Raw genomic sequence first — 18,219 nt, forward strand, 5'->3', positions numbered from 1 at the left:
CTGTGCCTTCATTAGCTCTGTGTGTGATTTTTTTAATTTTTTAACAATGCTCTAATGATGCAGACTTCCCACTCTGTCTGTGATTACTTCTGCCTGGTTGACCCAGGGATTTTAACCTCTCCCAGTCTGAAAACAAGTGTACTGTATAAGCTGGAGGGAGAGTGTGTTCGGCTCCTGCCTCCATCACTATGTCTATCTGTGTGTCTGCTGTTCGTGTTTTACTCGTAGACCTGTATGTTTACTCAGTAAAGCCATGGATTGGCTTCATGTTAGCTCTTTATCCCTTTGTATAATGGACCCTGTTGCTGTTTGTGTTGTTGCGGCTCATATTGGTTACAGTTTACTATAAGCTGGAGAACTGAGAGTCCTTTTTTGCTTGTCTAACTGCTCTGTGTTTGTCACTGTGGGTCTAGGCCTGTATACACTTTTTTGTAAATGGAACCATGTTGCCCCCTAACTGTAGAATGTGGTATTACAAGGGCCTTGTGTCCTGGATGAACCTGGAGAGAAATTGAGGATGCTTTGTGCAAATTGGTCCTAGTTCCCTCCAGTGTCTAAAGCATCCTGCGTTCTACTATGCCGCAGGCTGAACATTTACAATACACTGTCCTACTGTACTACCATGTCACTAAACTCAGATACATTGTTGCAATTTTGAAGAGCAGTGGTATTCAACTGAACTCTTTTAACCCCTGTTGTATCAAACTCTCTGCCCCCCCTTCCTCAGATCCTGTTCTCCCACTTTTTTAAAACATTTTTCTAAACTTGCAAGCTGGCGTATTGAATAGAACAGTGTGGAGCTGGGAAATACCCTGGCTGGCACAGTTTCCTCTTCAGGAAGTGTTTGTGTGCTCATGGCAGCAATGAAGGTGTCGAGTGGTCACCGGGCCACTGCGGCACTGCAGGGGTGCCCAGTGATGAGGGGTCAGGGCCACACAGCTGGTGACTGGACCGGACACTACTACAATATCATGTATTCTAAGAAGTAGGAAAGGGGATACTTAGTCAGTTGCTCAACTGCATTCAATCTAAATGTGTCTTGTGTATTTAACCCAACCCTCTGAATCAGAGGTGCGTGGGGCTTCCTTCATCCACATCCACACCCAGAGAGCAGTTGTTGTTGGGGGTTAAAACGGCAGATTTTTCCACCTTGCCGGCTCTGGGATTTGAACCAGCGACCTTCCGGTTCGTGGACCAACGGAATGGAACATGACCAATGTGTCCCTGTAGTACATTTAGTCCCATATTGCTTAGGTTTGCCCGTGTGTGTCTATTCTATTGCTATTAGCCTACTGTATTTGAAGACTTGTATTTCAGGGGCTAGCTTGATCCGCATCTATGGCACAAGGGAAAAAGCAGAGGACGAAACTAGGAGAAGATAGAGGATGGGTGTGGTGAGCAGAGAATGAACCGTAGGAATGGAAGAGCGGACAGACAGAGGGACAGGGAAAGAGCGACTTGGTTTTGCTTTTTGCTTCTGACAAGACATGCCAAAGCCAGTTGAGTCATGGCCCTGTTGTTGCTGTCTGTCTTCCTCCCCTCTCATTCACCTCTTCCTCATGCTGCTGTCATTCTCATGTTTCCCGTGGGCTATTTTAAGATGACAAGGAAGTATGGGGGAAAAAAATGGAGTATGGGGAAGTCTCTCCAAACCTCATGGTTTTAATAGATCATATGTATTGTAATTGATTTTTGCTGCAGCGCTTAATGTAATGTGTGTGTGTGTGTGTGTGTGTGTGTGCATACAGTGTTCATGCGTGCACAGTCTGTCCCCACTCCCCATGTGCTTCTGTGTGGGCGAGGGGCATGTTTCAGTTAATGGTGTTTTATTTGTTATTATTTAACCTTTACTTAACTAGGCACGGTGTGTGTGGTCTTGTATGTCACAGGGTGACCTAGTTGGTGGACTCCCTATCCTATAGGATGCTGCGGACTCAAGCAACTGAAGGGTAGATGGGGGGGTAAAAGAATGGAAAGGGAGTCCATAGCCATGTTCTAATACCCATACTAACATACTACATACTTAATGAGTATATACTATATACTATTAGTTCATTTTAGCATACTGTAAAGGAACAGTATCCTTTCAGTTGAGCGTACAAGCTCTACCTCTGTCTACCGGAAGTTGATGCTGTTGCTATGCAACCTCTTGCTAGCTAGTTAGCGTAACAAATGACTAGTTAGACATTTTATGACCTCTCAGATCGTCCAAGCTCGGCCCAGGAGTAGGGTTGATTTGAGCGTTCTGGCCTTACAGCTAACATTGGCTAGCTTGCTAGCTACTTCCAGACACAAATGAGAACACTCTGACCATTTCACCTGCCCTAGCAGAGCTGGTTAAGCAGTTTTCATGTTATCCAGAGCGTTGGTGATTGTAACTGATTGTAATTTAATTACGCTTCCTCCCCCCCGACGTTTACTGACACCAGCCAATTCAACAGGTGTTGAGCGCTCGTAAATGAATTATTCTGGCCTCTGGTTACGGAAGCACCCAAATGTCCATTGAGAACACACAAGGACTATACAATTTAGTTAAACTATGACGGGAAAATGTCAAGTCAATAAACGTTGGGTAGTTAGTCAGCCTACAGTTAATATACTGGCAAGTTTGATGTAGACGTAGCCAACTAACGTTAGGTAGCTAGCTAACAACATACCGGTACATCCTGCTGTAATGATATGCTATGTGGTTCGTAAGGACAGCGTAGCTAACAAATTGTCAGCCAATGTAAGGTAACTTATTTGAAAAGTCATTACTTTATTACATTGCTCAACATTTTCTTAACATTTGTCGTAATTAAATTAAGCAATGCATTTGTATCCGCTCTCCTTGTACTTCAGCTGCATATTTTCAGCCATTTTCTTCAAATCTGGAAACGATGTGAAGCCACGTACATTTCCTGAAGAATTGCATTATGGGCACTAAAGTACGGAAAAAGTGTCCTCTGCATGTATACTTCATATTTTGGCGAATTTAGTGCGACATCCAGGAACTTTTGGCATACTAACTATATCCATACTATGACCAATAAACATACTATATACTCAATTCACCTCACAAATAGTATGGTTAGTGGAGTTGGTATGAGTAGTGGAACACAGCTATTGATTGAAGAAGTAAAATATGGACGGATAATGTTGGAAATGGAAGTGTGAACAGCAGGGACTGTCATGACACTGGTCAGTGGTCACAATGAACGGTGTGTGTGTGTGTGGGAGGGGAATTATGTTTTCTGTATGAAATGGGTCATTCACAACCCAACACAAACAGCCATTAGCGCACAGAGCCGTGCAATGACACCCTTGTGTCTCTTTCTCTCTGACCCCTCTCCAGCTCCTCGATATTCTTCTCTCTATCAACATCATCTATCTCTTCCCCATCTTTCTGTTTCCTTCTTTCCTTCCCCCCGTCTCTTTCCATCTCTCTCTGTCTCTCTGTCTCTCTGTCTGTGTCTCTCTGTGCCAAGCCCGTACAGTAGTCTGACATCTCAACGCCTTTCTTGTCCAATGAGTCACTCAGTTCATTTGTTGCGTGTGTGTGTTATGTACACACACACACACACACACACAGCATTGAACATTTCCTTTTCTGGTTGAGGGGCTTTGAAATGGACCCTGTCTGAGGCCCTGACTTCATGGCAGCCAGTGTTTGGCACACAATGATCCGCTCATTCACTGTCGTGTGTGTGTACGTTTTGGCATGCGCTTCTGACCTCTTGCATATTGTACTTTCTGTTCATGTGTTGATTATTCTGGTTGATATTTCAGTAAGGTCAGGGACACTTAGTTCTCACAGACTCATCAACTTGGCTGTCAAACTATTCACTTAGATAATCTGGCAGTGTAAACAGTTGATAGTGGATACGGTCTTGCATTTACAGACAATCAACCCCAGAGAGGTTAGCTGAGGTAATTGCATCACACACATCAGTCTTCTACGTGTGTTTACATTGCTCCTGTATGCGTGTACCTTTTTTTGGCTTGTCACACACACACACAAAACAAATTACACGTCTAGAAAAGGCAGATGTCAAAGTTTAGTTGGGTTTGCACAGATCTGTTTATTTCGATTGTCTTTCGTCGGCTCTATAAATTAAAGTTCCGATGTTCTGAGTTCTGAATAAATGTTGCTGGGGTTATTAGTGATGCAGTTCAGATCAGTGAATGTCTGATTGCGGTGTAGGTCTACCGTTTAGTCGACTATTGTAAGATGTGGTATGAAGCATATTTTTGACCGTGTTTTGTGTGGCTATTCAACTAGTGTGACAGGTCTTGTGTTTGAATGTTGTGCCACTGTTTGCACCAACACGCATCGGCCTCTTCGATCACAGCGGTGGCTCCACACTCCTGACCTCAGATTTGTGGCTGTTACTCAAACATTGACACGTTACCCTTGTTAGGTCTTTCTCTATTCGTCTCTCTCTGTATTACAGTTTTCATCTCAGGGTTTTGGTTTTGACGCGTAGTGGCGGTTAGCATTTAGATACGGTGTTTCTCGGATTCGGATGTGATTGGCTCTAGGCAGAGAGGACGGTGGGTAATTAAACACGGGAAGTTCCCAGAGCAGACTGGCATGTGACAGTCATAGTGGAAACCACAAGCTGAACAACTGGGTATCAAGATGTCTCTCCAAAATACTGGTGACTGTGATGTTCTGCCCACCTTTACTCTATATCGGTCTTATCACACTGTGTTACACAATTAATCTTCATCTGATTCTAAATGGGATTTTCTGTTTTTATATTTTGCTCAATCTTATTTTGGACAGCAATTCAGTTAGAGGTTGTTGCCTCTAACATTAGTGTTGGCATGCAGGAGAACATTTACAAATGCAATACATGCACTTGCATAGTGTACATGACACACACACACACACACACACACACACACACACACACACACACACACACACACACACACACGGTTCTCTGTGAAGCGTGAGTAACTCGAGGACCTGCTGCCATTCTATCTATTCTACCCCCTGTCCTCCTGCCATGCTGACTCACTGAGACGGTATGTCTCGCATATCGTGACTTCATGAACACACACACACACACACACACACACACACACACACACACACACACACACACACACACACACACACACACACAGTACAGCATAGTTACCCTTGTAGTTAGCAACCCTCATGTTGTGATTTCTCACACTCTTTTAGACTGCGATTTCACACACACACACACTCTCTCACACACACACACACACACACACACGTGGTCAACCCACCCGCAACCTCTGAACATCAAGTCACCGGCAGTCGGAACACTTCCATTCAAAGATAGCTATTAATACATTTCGGTACGAGTGACATTGGTTGACCATAGCAACAGAGATAAACACTCCGAGACGGCAACACGTTCTCACGCAAATGCCACCCTAACACGCGACCTGAATCACCCTCACTCACACTGACACACGCAGACAGGAAAGACGATCTCCCATGTGGTTTCCTCCCTAGCGAGCGATTGAACCCCAACATCGCTTTTATTCTGTCTACTAACTTTTTTGTTATACTGTGTGGTCGGAGCAACGGCTTAAAGCCGGGCGCTTGTTTCAGGGGAAAGGAATTCAGTGTACGAGTGTGAGAGGGGGGCTCGCGAAAAAGAGTGGCTTGAGGAAAAGAGGGCGGGAGCTCCAATGGAGAGAAGAACTTGGCAAAGATTATTAGTCTCTCAGCATTGAGGCTACGTGTTCAGGAGGAAAAGTTGGAGAGAAAAGGTTATCCAGCAGCCGACTATTATCCACAGCAAAAAAAGAGAACAGGAAGGAGAGAAACGAGACGATGCTTCTAACTAACAGGCTGAGGCAGAAACTTCAAAACTCTTCCCGGTAGCTTGTTGCTTAGGACAGTTTTAGGACAGACCTGAGATTGGTATTGGACACTGGAAGTTGTCACTCTCTCGTTGAACTCTTTGAAGAACTAACTGACTCTGGGTCAGTTAGCACATAAGTGGTTAGCAATGGACCTGCTCATGGACCCGGTGGTCGTCACGCCCATCCTGGTGGTGGCTGCTCACTTCTTCACTGCGGCCGTGGTGTGGTTCTACCGCCGACGGCGTACCCCTCGTTTTACACCAGGTATATATACTCCTTAAAGCACATAGGGCTGGGGGGGGGGGGAGATGCTCCTCATCTCCTTCTGTCGCTGCTGCCTCTTTATCCTCCTCAGATAAGGAGAGGGAGGGTGTTCGGAGTGACACTCCTGGCTTCCTACTTCCTCTTTAGACTTCTCCCTTTTTGGTGTCTCTTGTTAGCGTGTCTTGTGTTCGCATGATATCTTGTTCACTGCTGTGTTGCTGGTTGGTATTGGAAGGAGGGGATGATCAGCATTTAAGTCAATGTTTTGGGGGTTTTAAAGTAGATGACAGTATGTCTCTTCTTTCTGTTAGATTTCAGTTTGGGAAACGTGTTACTTTTCAGAGAGCAAATGTTTTATCTGCTAGCTAGTCTTAATTTAGTTGTGTATTCTCTTTTAAACTGAGACTGTGTTTGTCTGATTGGATCTCTACCGGTGTGAGTCATTCTGGCACAGTTCTCCTTATTTGGCCTTTTTCACAGCGTGGCTGCTACCTGTCATGTGCCATTGATTCAAATCAATTTCATTGGAGTGGACTTTCTCGTTTGTCGCGGACTGTATGAGTTGGCCAGTTAAGTCTCTTAATGGCTGTTTTTAAGTCGGCTTTTTGTAATATCGTGTCACCTAATGCAGTGAACAGAAAGTCACTTTGGTGACAAGCAACTCAGTCCCGTCATGTGGCTGATTTTAAACACCATGACAAATATGTTGTTGTACCGTTGCAGTCCTATAAGAGGCATACATCCTTTTAATGTAAAGCCTAATACAAGATATGGAATACATCACATTTGGTCTGTGTCCAACTATCTATAATCCCTATGATAAGTGACTTTGATAGTGGCTAATGCTAGAATAGGCCACTTAATAAACCAGTTAGGCCCATTTGGGCAGTCTTGATACAACATTTTGAACAGAAATGCAATGGTTCATTGGATCAGTCTAACACTTTGCACATACACTACTGCCCCTAGTGGCCAAAATCGAGTGGCCATCTAGTGGACAAAACTGCAGCTGGGCTGGAATTATACATGATGGCCATGATGGTACAAAAAAATAAAAATAAATATTTTTTAAATTTGTATTATCTTTTACCAGATTTATTGTTTATATTCTTCTACATTCCTTTCACATTTCCACAAACTTCAAATTGTTTCCTTTCATATGGTTCCAATAATATGCATATCCTTGCTTCATTTTTGGCGAAAATTGTAAAAAAGTGTCCGATCCTGATGAGGTTAATCATTAGCCATAAAGGACCACAGTGGCCGCTGGCAAGGACGTTCTGCTAATTGTTTGGAGGATTTAATTGATATCCTTCAGTCACAGGAGTATAATATCTAACGTGACAGGACTGTCTGGGATGATGGGAGGAACAGAGAGGTATTGCCCACCTCTGTGTTCTACAGGGATGCCTTGGAAAGAGTGACCTTTTTCCTACTGCCACTTCCTATTTATACAGGGACCTACTATCACCATCTATCTGAAGGGACTGGATAGGAAAGCTGTGCAGTGTGCCATTTCTTGGGGCTATGTGTGGGTGGTACTGTGTCTGTGTGTGTGATGCAGGCTTGCGTGTTTAGGCTTGCTAAAGTGCGGTACCGACTGATACAGAGCTGTGTGTTTGTGACGCTGGCGCACTGGCTTTATTTTTAGCCGCAGCAGCAAGCAAGACGTGGCACAGCAGAGTGATGGGCAGGGTTGGGGAGCTGTGTGTTTGTGCTCTTGCATGAGTGTGTATGTATAGGGGCTATTCCATGTAAAAGGGCCCATGAGCACCAATATGTGAAGCTCATACAGTAGGAGCATATCAAATTGGGTGTCAAATGAAAGTGAAGGTTTATTTGTATTTTTAATTAATGCATATATTTAAACCATTTTCCATCTTAAATATTAGATATCTGGATAAACAGATGGAAAAAGGGGTCTTGCAAAACCAGAATAAGTCTTAAGGTATCAGAAATGCATTAAAACACAATAATGTTGACGTATAGAACCCTGCCAACTAATATCACATATTTCATTTTGGAAAAATGTTTTACCTTCTGTAAGTTTAAAAAAAAGCATTGCCTTGTAATTCTGTTACCAAAAACCCCACATACCTTGAATATATTTTCTAATGTCTCTCCTTCATGAGGATGGAGGAGGATGATAGTTCCCAGAAGTAATAAGTAATGACAGACCTGACGATTAGTTAGTGATTTTACTGATATCCATTTTGTTTATTAATTATTATTAAAGGGATACGTCGGGATGATCTATTTCCCCAGAGTCGGATGAACTTGTGGATACCACTTTTATGTCTAAAGGAAGTTCATCTGACTCTGGGGAAGTAGATGAAGGGCTTCATTGCCAAAATCCTGAAGTATCCTTTGGTCTTGGCCATAGTGGAGTTTGGAGTGTGACTATTTGAGGTTGTGGACAGGTGTCTTTTATACTGATAACAAGTTCAAACAGGTGCCATTAATACAGGTAATGAGTGGAGGACAGAGGAGCCTCTTAAAGAAGAAGTTACAGGTCTGTGAGAGCCCCAGAAATCTTGCTTGTTTCTAGGTGACCAAATACTTATTTTCCACCATAATTTGCAAATAAATTCATTACAAATCCTACAAGGTGATTTTTCTGGATTTTTTTCTTCTCGTTTTGTCTGTCATAGTTGAAGTGTACCTATGATGAAAATTACAGGCCTCTCTCATCTTTTTAAGTGGGAGAACTTGCACAATTGGTGGCTGACTAAATACTTTTTTGCCCCACTGTATAACCTCTTAACTGTGAAAAAGGGCATTGACAAGGACAGTTTTAGTTCAAAGAACACACCTGTGTATGTTTTGACAAATCGACAGCAGACAGCAGTCCTTAAAACCCCAAACAACCTACAACATAACCTTATAACCCCAAACAACATAACCTTATAACCCCAAACAACATAACCTTATAACCCCAAACCACCTGCGTCCCTATAGTGCAGCGTATCCCGTACGTAGATACACAGCATCTCCTCCTAATAAGGTTAACGCTGCCCAATATCAGAGTCATCATAAGTCACAAGGAGCCCAAATTCAATATGTTCTTATCTGATGACTGCTCGTCCAGAGGGCTGCCAGGGGGGCCCTGGTAACTGGGGGGGATTACGTAGCAGCCAGGAGCGGAATATCAGCACTTTCTTTCAAAACCTGTTACCCGATACAGGAGTGGTTTGGATATTTCTAAATATTGCAGCTGGCTATTTCGGGGAATATCGCTTCAAATGTTGGTCTGGTTGATTTAGATTTGCTATAGGAGTTAATTTCCTGTTTTTATTTGGTTTATACGTTCATAACAAATAGGATGTAAGGGGATTGATGGGGGAGGGAGGGAGATGTGCCACTGCTGACGGAGAAGGAGAGCGATGAACTCTGACATTTTAACGACGGAGAAAGTGAAATGGAAAGTGAAGTGGAAAAATCAGATTTGACAACAGGAGGAGAAGACTTGGTGGAGCAGCGACTTCCTCTGTTTAATTGAATGAGACTGAGGAGAGAAGCGACAGAAGAGGAGAGATTAGACGTGATGACAAGAGAGGGAGGGAGCGAGGGATAAGCATACTGCGTGGTATTAAGAGCGTAAGCTCTGCCTGGTATTTATAGTTTGGAGGGCCGGGGGAGAAACGGAGCGGCTGAACAACGCTCTCGCTCTAAAAACCCAGGAGAGAGTCCTCTTGAAAACAAGGATGGAGTGAGCAGAGGGAAAGGCAAAGGACAAACAAGACCGAGGAAGATGCGGATTGGATATGTGGAGAGAGTAAAGAGGTCACTATAGGAGGAGAGAAACACGGTTACTTGAGTGACGCATCATCGACAGGAGGAGAGGAGTGCGCGTGTGTGTGTGTGTGGACTCTTCCGGCGGAGCGTGTTGTCGTTGTGTGTCACGAGTGTGTGTGCGTCACTGCTTTTGTTGGGGCGGTCTAGGCGTTGTTGTTGTGCCAGCTCTTTTGTATGCTAAACTATAGGTTTTTACCTGGTCTTTAGTATTTCCATAAGAAACTACAGACTGTGATGTCACCCTTGACTGTCAGACTCCCAGTGATAATGTCAATGTTCCGGTCACATGTTCATATGCCGTCACGCTGTTGTTCTACGAAGCGAGGTTGTTGCAGCTGTTTTTGCTGACTCTCTGTTTCAGTTCTACTATTGATTTTGTTCCAGCTTTTTAAATTGAAACATGACAATTATTGTAGGGGCTAGCGTTGTGAAAGGTTTTGAGACGCTCTATGCAACATCGACAGATTTGAAGGGGTGTAGGAATAGGCTAGCTGACAATGCCGTTGCATCAAGGGAATGCTTAGTCATAGGAAAGGGGGCTACATTTTGACATTTCAGTCATTTAGCAGACACTGATCCAGAGCGACTTATAGTTATAGCGACTTATAGTGCATTCATCTTCGATAGCTAGGTGGGACAACCACATAACACAGACATAGAAAGTACATTTTTCCTCAGAGTAGCTATCAGTAGGGTTACAATGATGGATGAGTCAATGCTGGGGATTTAAATTGCCGAGACTAAAGTGTGTGTTTGTCCCGTTCTGTGATTGTTCGTGGGTGTGTACGGTGTCAGGGGACGGTGGCTCTCAGCTCAAGACGCAACTTGTTCACTTGTAGCTAGCTGGTGTTGTGCCCAATCTGCATTGAACCCGCCTGGAGAGGAGTCAAGAAATCTGATCTGGACAGTTCTCCAATAGACCTCCTCATACACACTACAGCCCTGACCCAAAACATATTTGTATCATTTTCTCACTGACCAAGGCAGCTACTCAGATTATTATGATTATCTGAAGTAGCTTCTCTCTGTCTCATCAGATGACATCACAAGCTCAGCAGATCATTTTGTGATCAGGCGAGTGGTCTTAAACACACACAAAACACTCATTGGCTCAGAACGGGGGCTCTACAATGGACAGCCAGGGGGTTTCTTCTGGGATTGTGGCAAATGTTTGTTCCCAGGCCTAGAAAGAGGAAAGAAAAATATTGTAAATGATGTTGGTTACAGTCTAGGGCTAGCAGTGTCTGGTTTCTGTTAGAGAGAGCAGTGTGTGTGTGTGTTCACATGGCAACAGACTGGAATCTAAACACTGGAGTCTGCTGCTTGCTTGATTGCTTGAGTGGATGACATCATCATAAAGGGACACTTCAGCACGTTCTCTTTTTGACTTCCTTATTATTTACCTCAACCAGAGTTTGATAAACAATCTCTCTCTACAACTACTTCCTTCCTTTGCTCTGGAAGACTGAAGAAGGAAACCCCCTCTTATTTCCAACTGTGAACGGCAGACAGTTTCCTCAACCTGCTGTTGCCCCGTCTTGACAGCATACACATCTTAACCAGAGGACTGCAGCCTTAAGATACTTTGAAAGAGAGCGGGAGGGAGAGGCTGAGAGAGTGAGAGAACCGCAGCCCTGAACCTGCTTTGTCTGCAGAGCTACTGCTCAGCAGCTGCATTTTAGAGCACAAGGTGTCTGTCCTGCACCAGGAGTAGAGTGAACGAGGGACCGTGCCTCAGGCCAGCGCGGTAGCAGGGGACAGGAGTAACCGAGGGAGTGCGAGACAACGAGAGTGGAAGAACCAGAGGGAGGGGTTGGAGGGGCGGTCTTTATTTGCCAGAGGGGAGGGGGCAGCCTGTGACTTTGACACACACGTGTGACTGCTCCGGTGAGAGCTGGCTGGGAGTTTAGAAATGGCAGTGACCGCAATACCGGCGGAAAGAGAGTGGGTACAAGGGAGCGACAGGCAGAAAGAGCCAACCCAGAAATAAATCCCTCTACTTGTCTGAGACACGGGGAGACTAGTCCTTGCAATAAGTGTTTTTGGGAGAATCAAATTCATTGGAATACTCTTGTTTTGACATTGTGGAAACCGAAATAGCAATTGGTGTACTTTGCCTCTCCCTGGCTTGGAATAAGACACGTGGACTTCCTCTGAGAGAGACTACTCTTGTTCTGGGATTGCGGAATAGTGACTCGTTTACATTGCCTCTCTCTCGGGTGTGCTACCTGACTTTGGAGTCACATGTGGACTTGTGCACTGGGAGAGAGAAGAGGAAGTGGCTTTAGAAGCCGGGTGCAGGAAAGAGGAAGGAGAGAAATACGGAAGGATAGAGCAGTAAAAAGAAGGATGTGGCGGGACTACCATAACGAGTCCAGCCTCAATGCCCACCTGCACTCCATCATGTGCTGTGCAGGTCAGTGTGTGTGTGTGAGACGGTATGTGTAGTGTATGCATGTGTTGTACACTAAAGCAGCTATGTGTTACTTACATAGGCTCAATAAAACGTTTTCCTGCGTATAGGATGTCACCGTTTGTGTCCTGTGTTTTCTACATTGAATAAAACAAATATAAACGCAACATTTCATATAAGGGAATCAGTCAATTAAAAGATGTTCTTTAGGCCCTAATCTATGGATTTCGCATGACTGGGAATACAGATGTGCATCTGTTGGTCACAGATACCTTTTAGAAAATAGGTAGGGGCATGGATCAGAAAACCTGTCAGTATCTGGTGACCACCTTATGCCTCACCCAGCATGACACACCTCCTTCACATAGAGATGATCAGGTTGCTTGATTGTGGCCTGTGAAATGTTGTCCCACTCGTCATTGGCTGTGTGAAGTTGCTGGATATTGGCGGGAACTGGAACACGCTGTCGGTCCAGAGCATCCCAAACATGCTCAATTGGTGACATGTCTGAGTATGCAGGCCATGGAAGAACTGGGGCGTGTTCAGCTTCCAGGAATTGTGCGCTGATCCTTGCAACATGGGGCCGTACATTATCATGCTGAAACATGAGGTGATGACAGCTGATGAATGGCACGACATTGGGCCTCAGGATCTCATCACGGTATCTCTGTGCATTCAAATTTGCATCGATTTTAAAATGCAATTGTGTTCGTTGTCCGTAGCTTATGACTCCCATTTCCATTGCCCCGTGGTTCCGTTGGGGTTCTCTGTTCACAACGTTGACATCAGAAAACCGCTTGCCTACACGATGCCATACACAATGTCATGTCTGCCATCTGCCCGGTACAGTTGAACCCGGGATTCATCCGTGAAGAGCACACTTCTCCAGCGTGCCAGTGGTCATCGTGCAAACCCACAGTTTCATCAGCTGTCCGGGTGGCTGTTGGAAGCCGGATGTGGAGGTGCTGGGATGGTGTTATTACACGTGGTCCTGCGATTGTGAGGCCGGTTGGACGTTCTGTCCAATTCTCCAAAACGTCAGGCGGCTTATGGTAGAGAAATGAACATTAAATTCTCTGGCAACAGCTCTGGTGCACATTCCTGCAGTTAGCATACCAATTGCATGGTCCCTCAAAACTTGAGACATTGTGTAGTGCGGCAAAACTGCACATTTTAGAATGGTATTTTATTGTCCCCAGAACAAGGTGCACCTTTGCAATGATCATTTTGTTTAATCAGCGTCTTCATATGCCAAACCTGTCAGGTAAAGGGTAAATGCTCACTAACAGGGATGTAAACAAGTTTGTGCACAGAATTTGAGAGAAATTAGCTGTTTGTGTATGGAACATTTCTGGGATCTTTTATTTCAGCTCATGAAACATGGGACCAACAACTTTGCGTTTATATTTTTGTTCACTATATTGTAGTGTGTGTGTGTGTGGTGTACTGTTGACATCTTGAGCTATTTGTGCACTATATCGACCAATGTTTACAGTGTGAAGACTCACTCTAGTAGTGGTGGTGTGTGTGCACATTATTTGTGTTTGTTTTGTTTTTGGATGGTGTTGAGGGGTGTATACTGCTGAACAATGCCTCCCTGTGTGGTGGAATGCGTGCCTTTCCCTGGCTGTCACACATACAAACACAGCACACAGTCAACCCTGTTGGTGTACAGGCTCTGCCCTTGGCAATGGACATGCGTTTCCACTGGCAGTTGCCAATGTGGGGTATCGTGTTAATTCCCATGTCAAACTCTAGGGGGCGCCATGCTTGTTTAATATACTGTCACCAATAGCCGATTTTGATGAAGACAGCCTCACCTAAATGTCACAAAGAAAGCCATGTGTTACCGCTGAGCCGGCTAGGCCAGCTTACCAGGCAGGTTTGTTAACGAAGGCATGCTTTTCTGTTGAAACTATTTAGCAAGACTGTGTTCAAATGTGTGTGCCTGGGGCGTGCCCCCGGAGTAAAAATATCATAATGAGTCATATAGTGTGTTACCTTGCCCCGCTAGGTTTGACCACGTTCAGGTATTTGACCTGCATTTCCACACTAAAATATCAGTCTGTCATTATCACAAAGAGCCTCAATGCTGATATAGAAGCTCACGAAGACCACTTGTTCCCATTACAGTATGTAAACACGTGTGTGTGTGTGTGTGTGTGTGTGTGTGTGTGTGTAATGTATGTAGGCCTATCTGGGGAGAGGAAGTGAGACAACACATCCCCCCCCCCCCCCCCCCCCCCACATAGCGCGACAATGTTTTATAGTGTCACCTTGGCAACCACATCAACAGTGGAGCCTATCAAGGTCAAGTTGGGGAAATACCAGCAGGAACTATTCTCTGATTGGTTGGAGCAGAGAAGGGGAGAAAACAGTCACTAGTTGGCCATGCTAGAAAAGACAAGTGTGAATATAGCCAAATATGATATATTCTCAGTATAGGGGGTAAAATATACGATTGGAATGTGACTTTTGGTTCGTGGTTCGATTCATGTAAGCTGTTAAATAGCTCCACAACGTATATCCTTTCTAACATGGCCTGCTAGTAACAACCAGGGGAACGCGGGAAGAGGCATCCCAATGGAGTGAGTCAGATATGAACGGGAAGGCGGGAAAAGCAAAGCCACCCATCTGCATGTCATACACAGAGACCCGGATGAGAGGAGGAGGAGGAGGAGGAGTGGCTCCACGTGGGGGAGGGGAGGAGATGACAGCAGCGAGGCCTGCCGTCAGGTTCTGTCCTGGGCATTGCCGTGTCACTCGTCTGGGTAACGTGGTCTGGACTGAGCTCAGAACAGGCGGCAAAGGAAATAGGCTGGGAGGCTGCTGCATTGTGCTAAGACCCCTGGCCCAGTCTCTGCGGCTACAGCTGGGATCGACCAGCTCAGTAGGCGGCTTTTCTCTGCTTTATTAAATACTGAGTCATGGTGTGTGTGTGTGTGTGTTTTATTGGAGTGCCTGCGTGTGGGGCAGGGGGGAGGGGAGGGGGGTTCATGCGTATGTACCATGCATCCTATGCTGTGTCCATATGGAGATTTCTGCAGTGTCACAAACAAGCTGCGGTGTCACGAACACTCAACAAACGTAGCGCCCTTACAAAACAGAGGTGTGACGAGGCTCAATTCTCCCAGAAACGACCAAAGCAGCAGACATGACTGAGCCCTCCATTCCAGACAAATCCATTTAGTAGAGCGCTGCCTGGTTAAGTCCGGTTGAACGCTGCGCTCCCAGACAGCCTCGGTACAGAGATGTTTCAGGGCCGTGCTTGTAAACAATACAGAGGTGAGGAATGACGCTGTGCTTGTTGTGTAATGAACTCTCTTTTCCCCCTCCCTCCCTCTGCTCCAGATGAGCGAGACCGGGTGCAGAAGAAAACCTTCATGAAATGGGTCAACAAACATCTCATCAAGGTACGGTACTGCATCGCAGCATCATATTGGGGGTTGGTGGGGAACACACACACAGATGTATCACGACTTAGAGCATCGTAGAAATGAATGAGCTAGGATGGTAGTTCTGAATGAGTTGTTATATTCCACACAGGGCTGAATGAGCCCTGCCTCCAGCACTGACTCCATTATGTTCAGGCTGGTAGGAAGGCCTGGAAAATGGTTAAAGACTCCAACCACCCAGACATTAGACTATTCTGTATGCTTAGACTATTCTGTATACCGGTACCGGTTCATCAAGTCTGGCACCAACAGGCTCTTGAACAGCTTCTATCCCCAAGCAATGAGACTGATAAATAGTTAACAACATAGATACACAGACTAAATAGTGATCTGAGTTAACCTTGTTTCTTTATTGACCTTTTATTTTTGCACTGTCTCTATGCACACTCACAGGGCCCTACACACTAACACACTGTCTCTATGCACACTCACAGGGCCCTGCACACTAACACACTGTCTCTATGCACACTCACAGGGCCCTGCACACTAACACACTGTCTCTATGCACACTCACAGGGCCCTGCACACTAACACACTGTCTCTATGCACACTCACAGGGCCCTGCACACTAACACACTGTCTCTATGCACACTCACAGGGCCCTGCACACTAACACACTGTCTCTATGCAAACTCACAGGGCCCTGCACACTAACACACTGTCTCTATGCACACTCACAGGGCCCTGCACACTAACACACTGTCTCTATGCACACTCACAGGGCCCTGCACACTAACACACTGTCTCTATGCACACTCACAGGGCCCTGCACACTAACACACTGTCTCTATGCACACTCACAGGGCCCTGCACACTAACACACTGTCTCTATGCACACTCACAGGGCCCTGCACACTCACACTGTCTCTATGCACACTCACAGGGCCCTGCACACTAACACACTGTCTCTATGCACACTCACAGGGCCCTGCACACTAACACACTGTCTCTATGCACACTCACAGGGCCCTGCACACTAACACACTGTCTCTATGCACACTCACAGGGCCCTGCACACTAACACACTGTCTCTATGCACACTCACAGGGCCCTGCACACTAACACACTGTCTCTATGCACACTCACAGGGCCCTGCACACTAACACACTGTCTCTACAGGGCCCTGCACACAACACACTGTCTCTATGCACACTCACAGGGCCCTGCACACTAACACACTGTCTCTATGCACACTCACAGGGCCCTGCACACTAACACACACTCACAGGGCCCTACACACACGCACTCACACTCACAGGGCCCTACACACACACACACTCACAGGGCCCTACACACACGCACTCACACTCACAGGGCCCTACACACACGCACTCACACTCACAGGGCCCTACACACACGCACTCACACTCACAGGGCCCTACACACACACACACACACACGGCCACACACACACACACACACACACACACGGCCACACACACACACACACACACTCACTCACACGGCCACACACACACACACACACTCACTCACACGGCCACACACACACACACACACTCACTCACACGGCCACACACACACACACACACTCACTCACACGGCCACACACACACACACACACTCACTCACACGGCCACACACACACACACACTCACTCACTCACACGGCCACACACACACACTCACTCACTCACACGGCCACACACACACACTCACTCACTCACACGGCCGTACACACACACACTCACACACACACTCACATGGCCGTACACACACACTCACAGGGCCCTACACACACTCACACGGCCCTACACACTCACTCACTCACTCACTCCATCTGCTCACTTACACCTGCACATACATTTATATTGACTCTACACACACACACCCACTCACATACAAGCTGCTGCTACTCTGTGTATCTTATATCCTGGTGACTTTCAGTGGTGGGAAGTACTTAAGTAAAAAATACTTTAAAGTACTACGTAAGTTTTTTTTTTTTTTTTTTTGTGGTATCTGTACTTTCCATTCTATTTTTGACTACTTTTGCTTCACTACATTCCTAATGCAAATTATGTACTTTTTACCCCACGCATTTTCCCTGACACCCAAAAGCACTCATTATGCTTTGAATGCTTAGCAGGACAGGAACATGGTTTAATTCACACACCCCTACTGCCTTTGATCTGGCGGACTCACTAAACGCATGCTTAGTTTGTAAATGGTATCTGAGTGTTGGAGCATGCCCCTGGTTATCTGTCAATTTAATAGAAGGAATTTGAAATTATTTTTACTTTAACTTTCTATTAAGGTATCTTTACTTTTACTCAAGTAGGACAATTGAGTACTTTTTCCACCAGTGGTCACCTTACCCCTATACATACACTACATGATCAAAAGTAAGTGGACACCTGGTTGTTGAACATCTTATTTCAAAATCATGGGCATTAATATGGAGTTTGTCCCTCCTTTGCTGTTATAACAGACTCCACTCTTCTGG

General features: G+C 45.5%; 1 protein-coding gene across 1 annotated transcript in view; it reads left to right on the forward strand.

The window, feature by feature from the left end:
- The window catches only part of macf1a (microtubule actin crosslinking factor 1a), a 246,088-nt gene that overhangs the window by 63,028 nt on the left and 164,841 nt on the right, over nucleotides 1-18,219 (forward strand). Inside the window, 1 exon segment of the mRNA XM_065020508.1 lies at nucleotides 15,656-15,717. Within this exon segment, the coding sequence (XP_064876580.1) occupies nucleotides 15,656-15,717 (62 nt within the window).

This window comes from Oncorhynchus nerka, linkage group LG7 (genome assembly GCF_034236695.1).
Source record: "Oncorhynchus nerka isolate Pitt River linkage group LG7, Oner_Uvic_2.0, whole genome shotgun sequence".
Taxonomy (NCBI): domain Eukaryota; kingdom Metazoa; phylum Chordata; class Actinopteri; order Salmoniformes; family Salmonidae; genus Oncorhynchus; species Oncorhynchus nerka.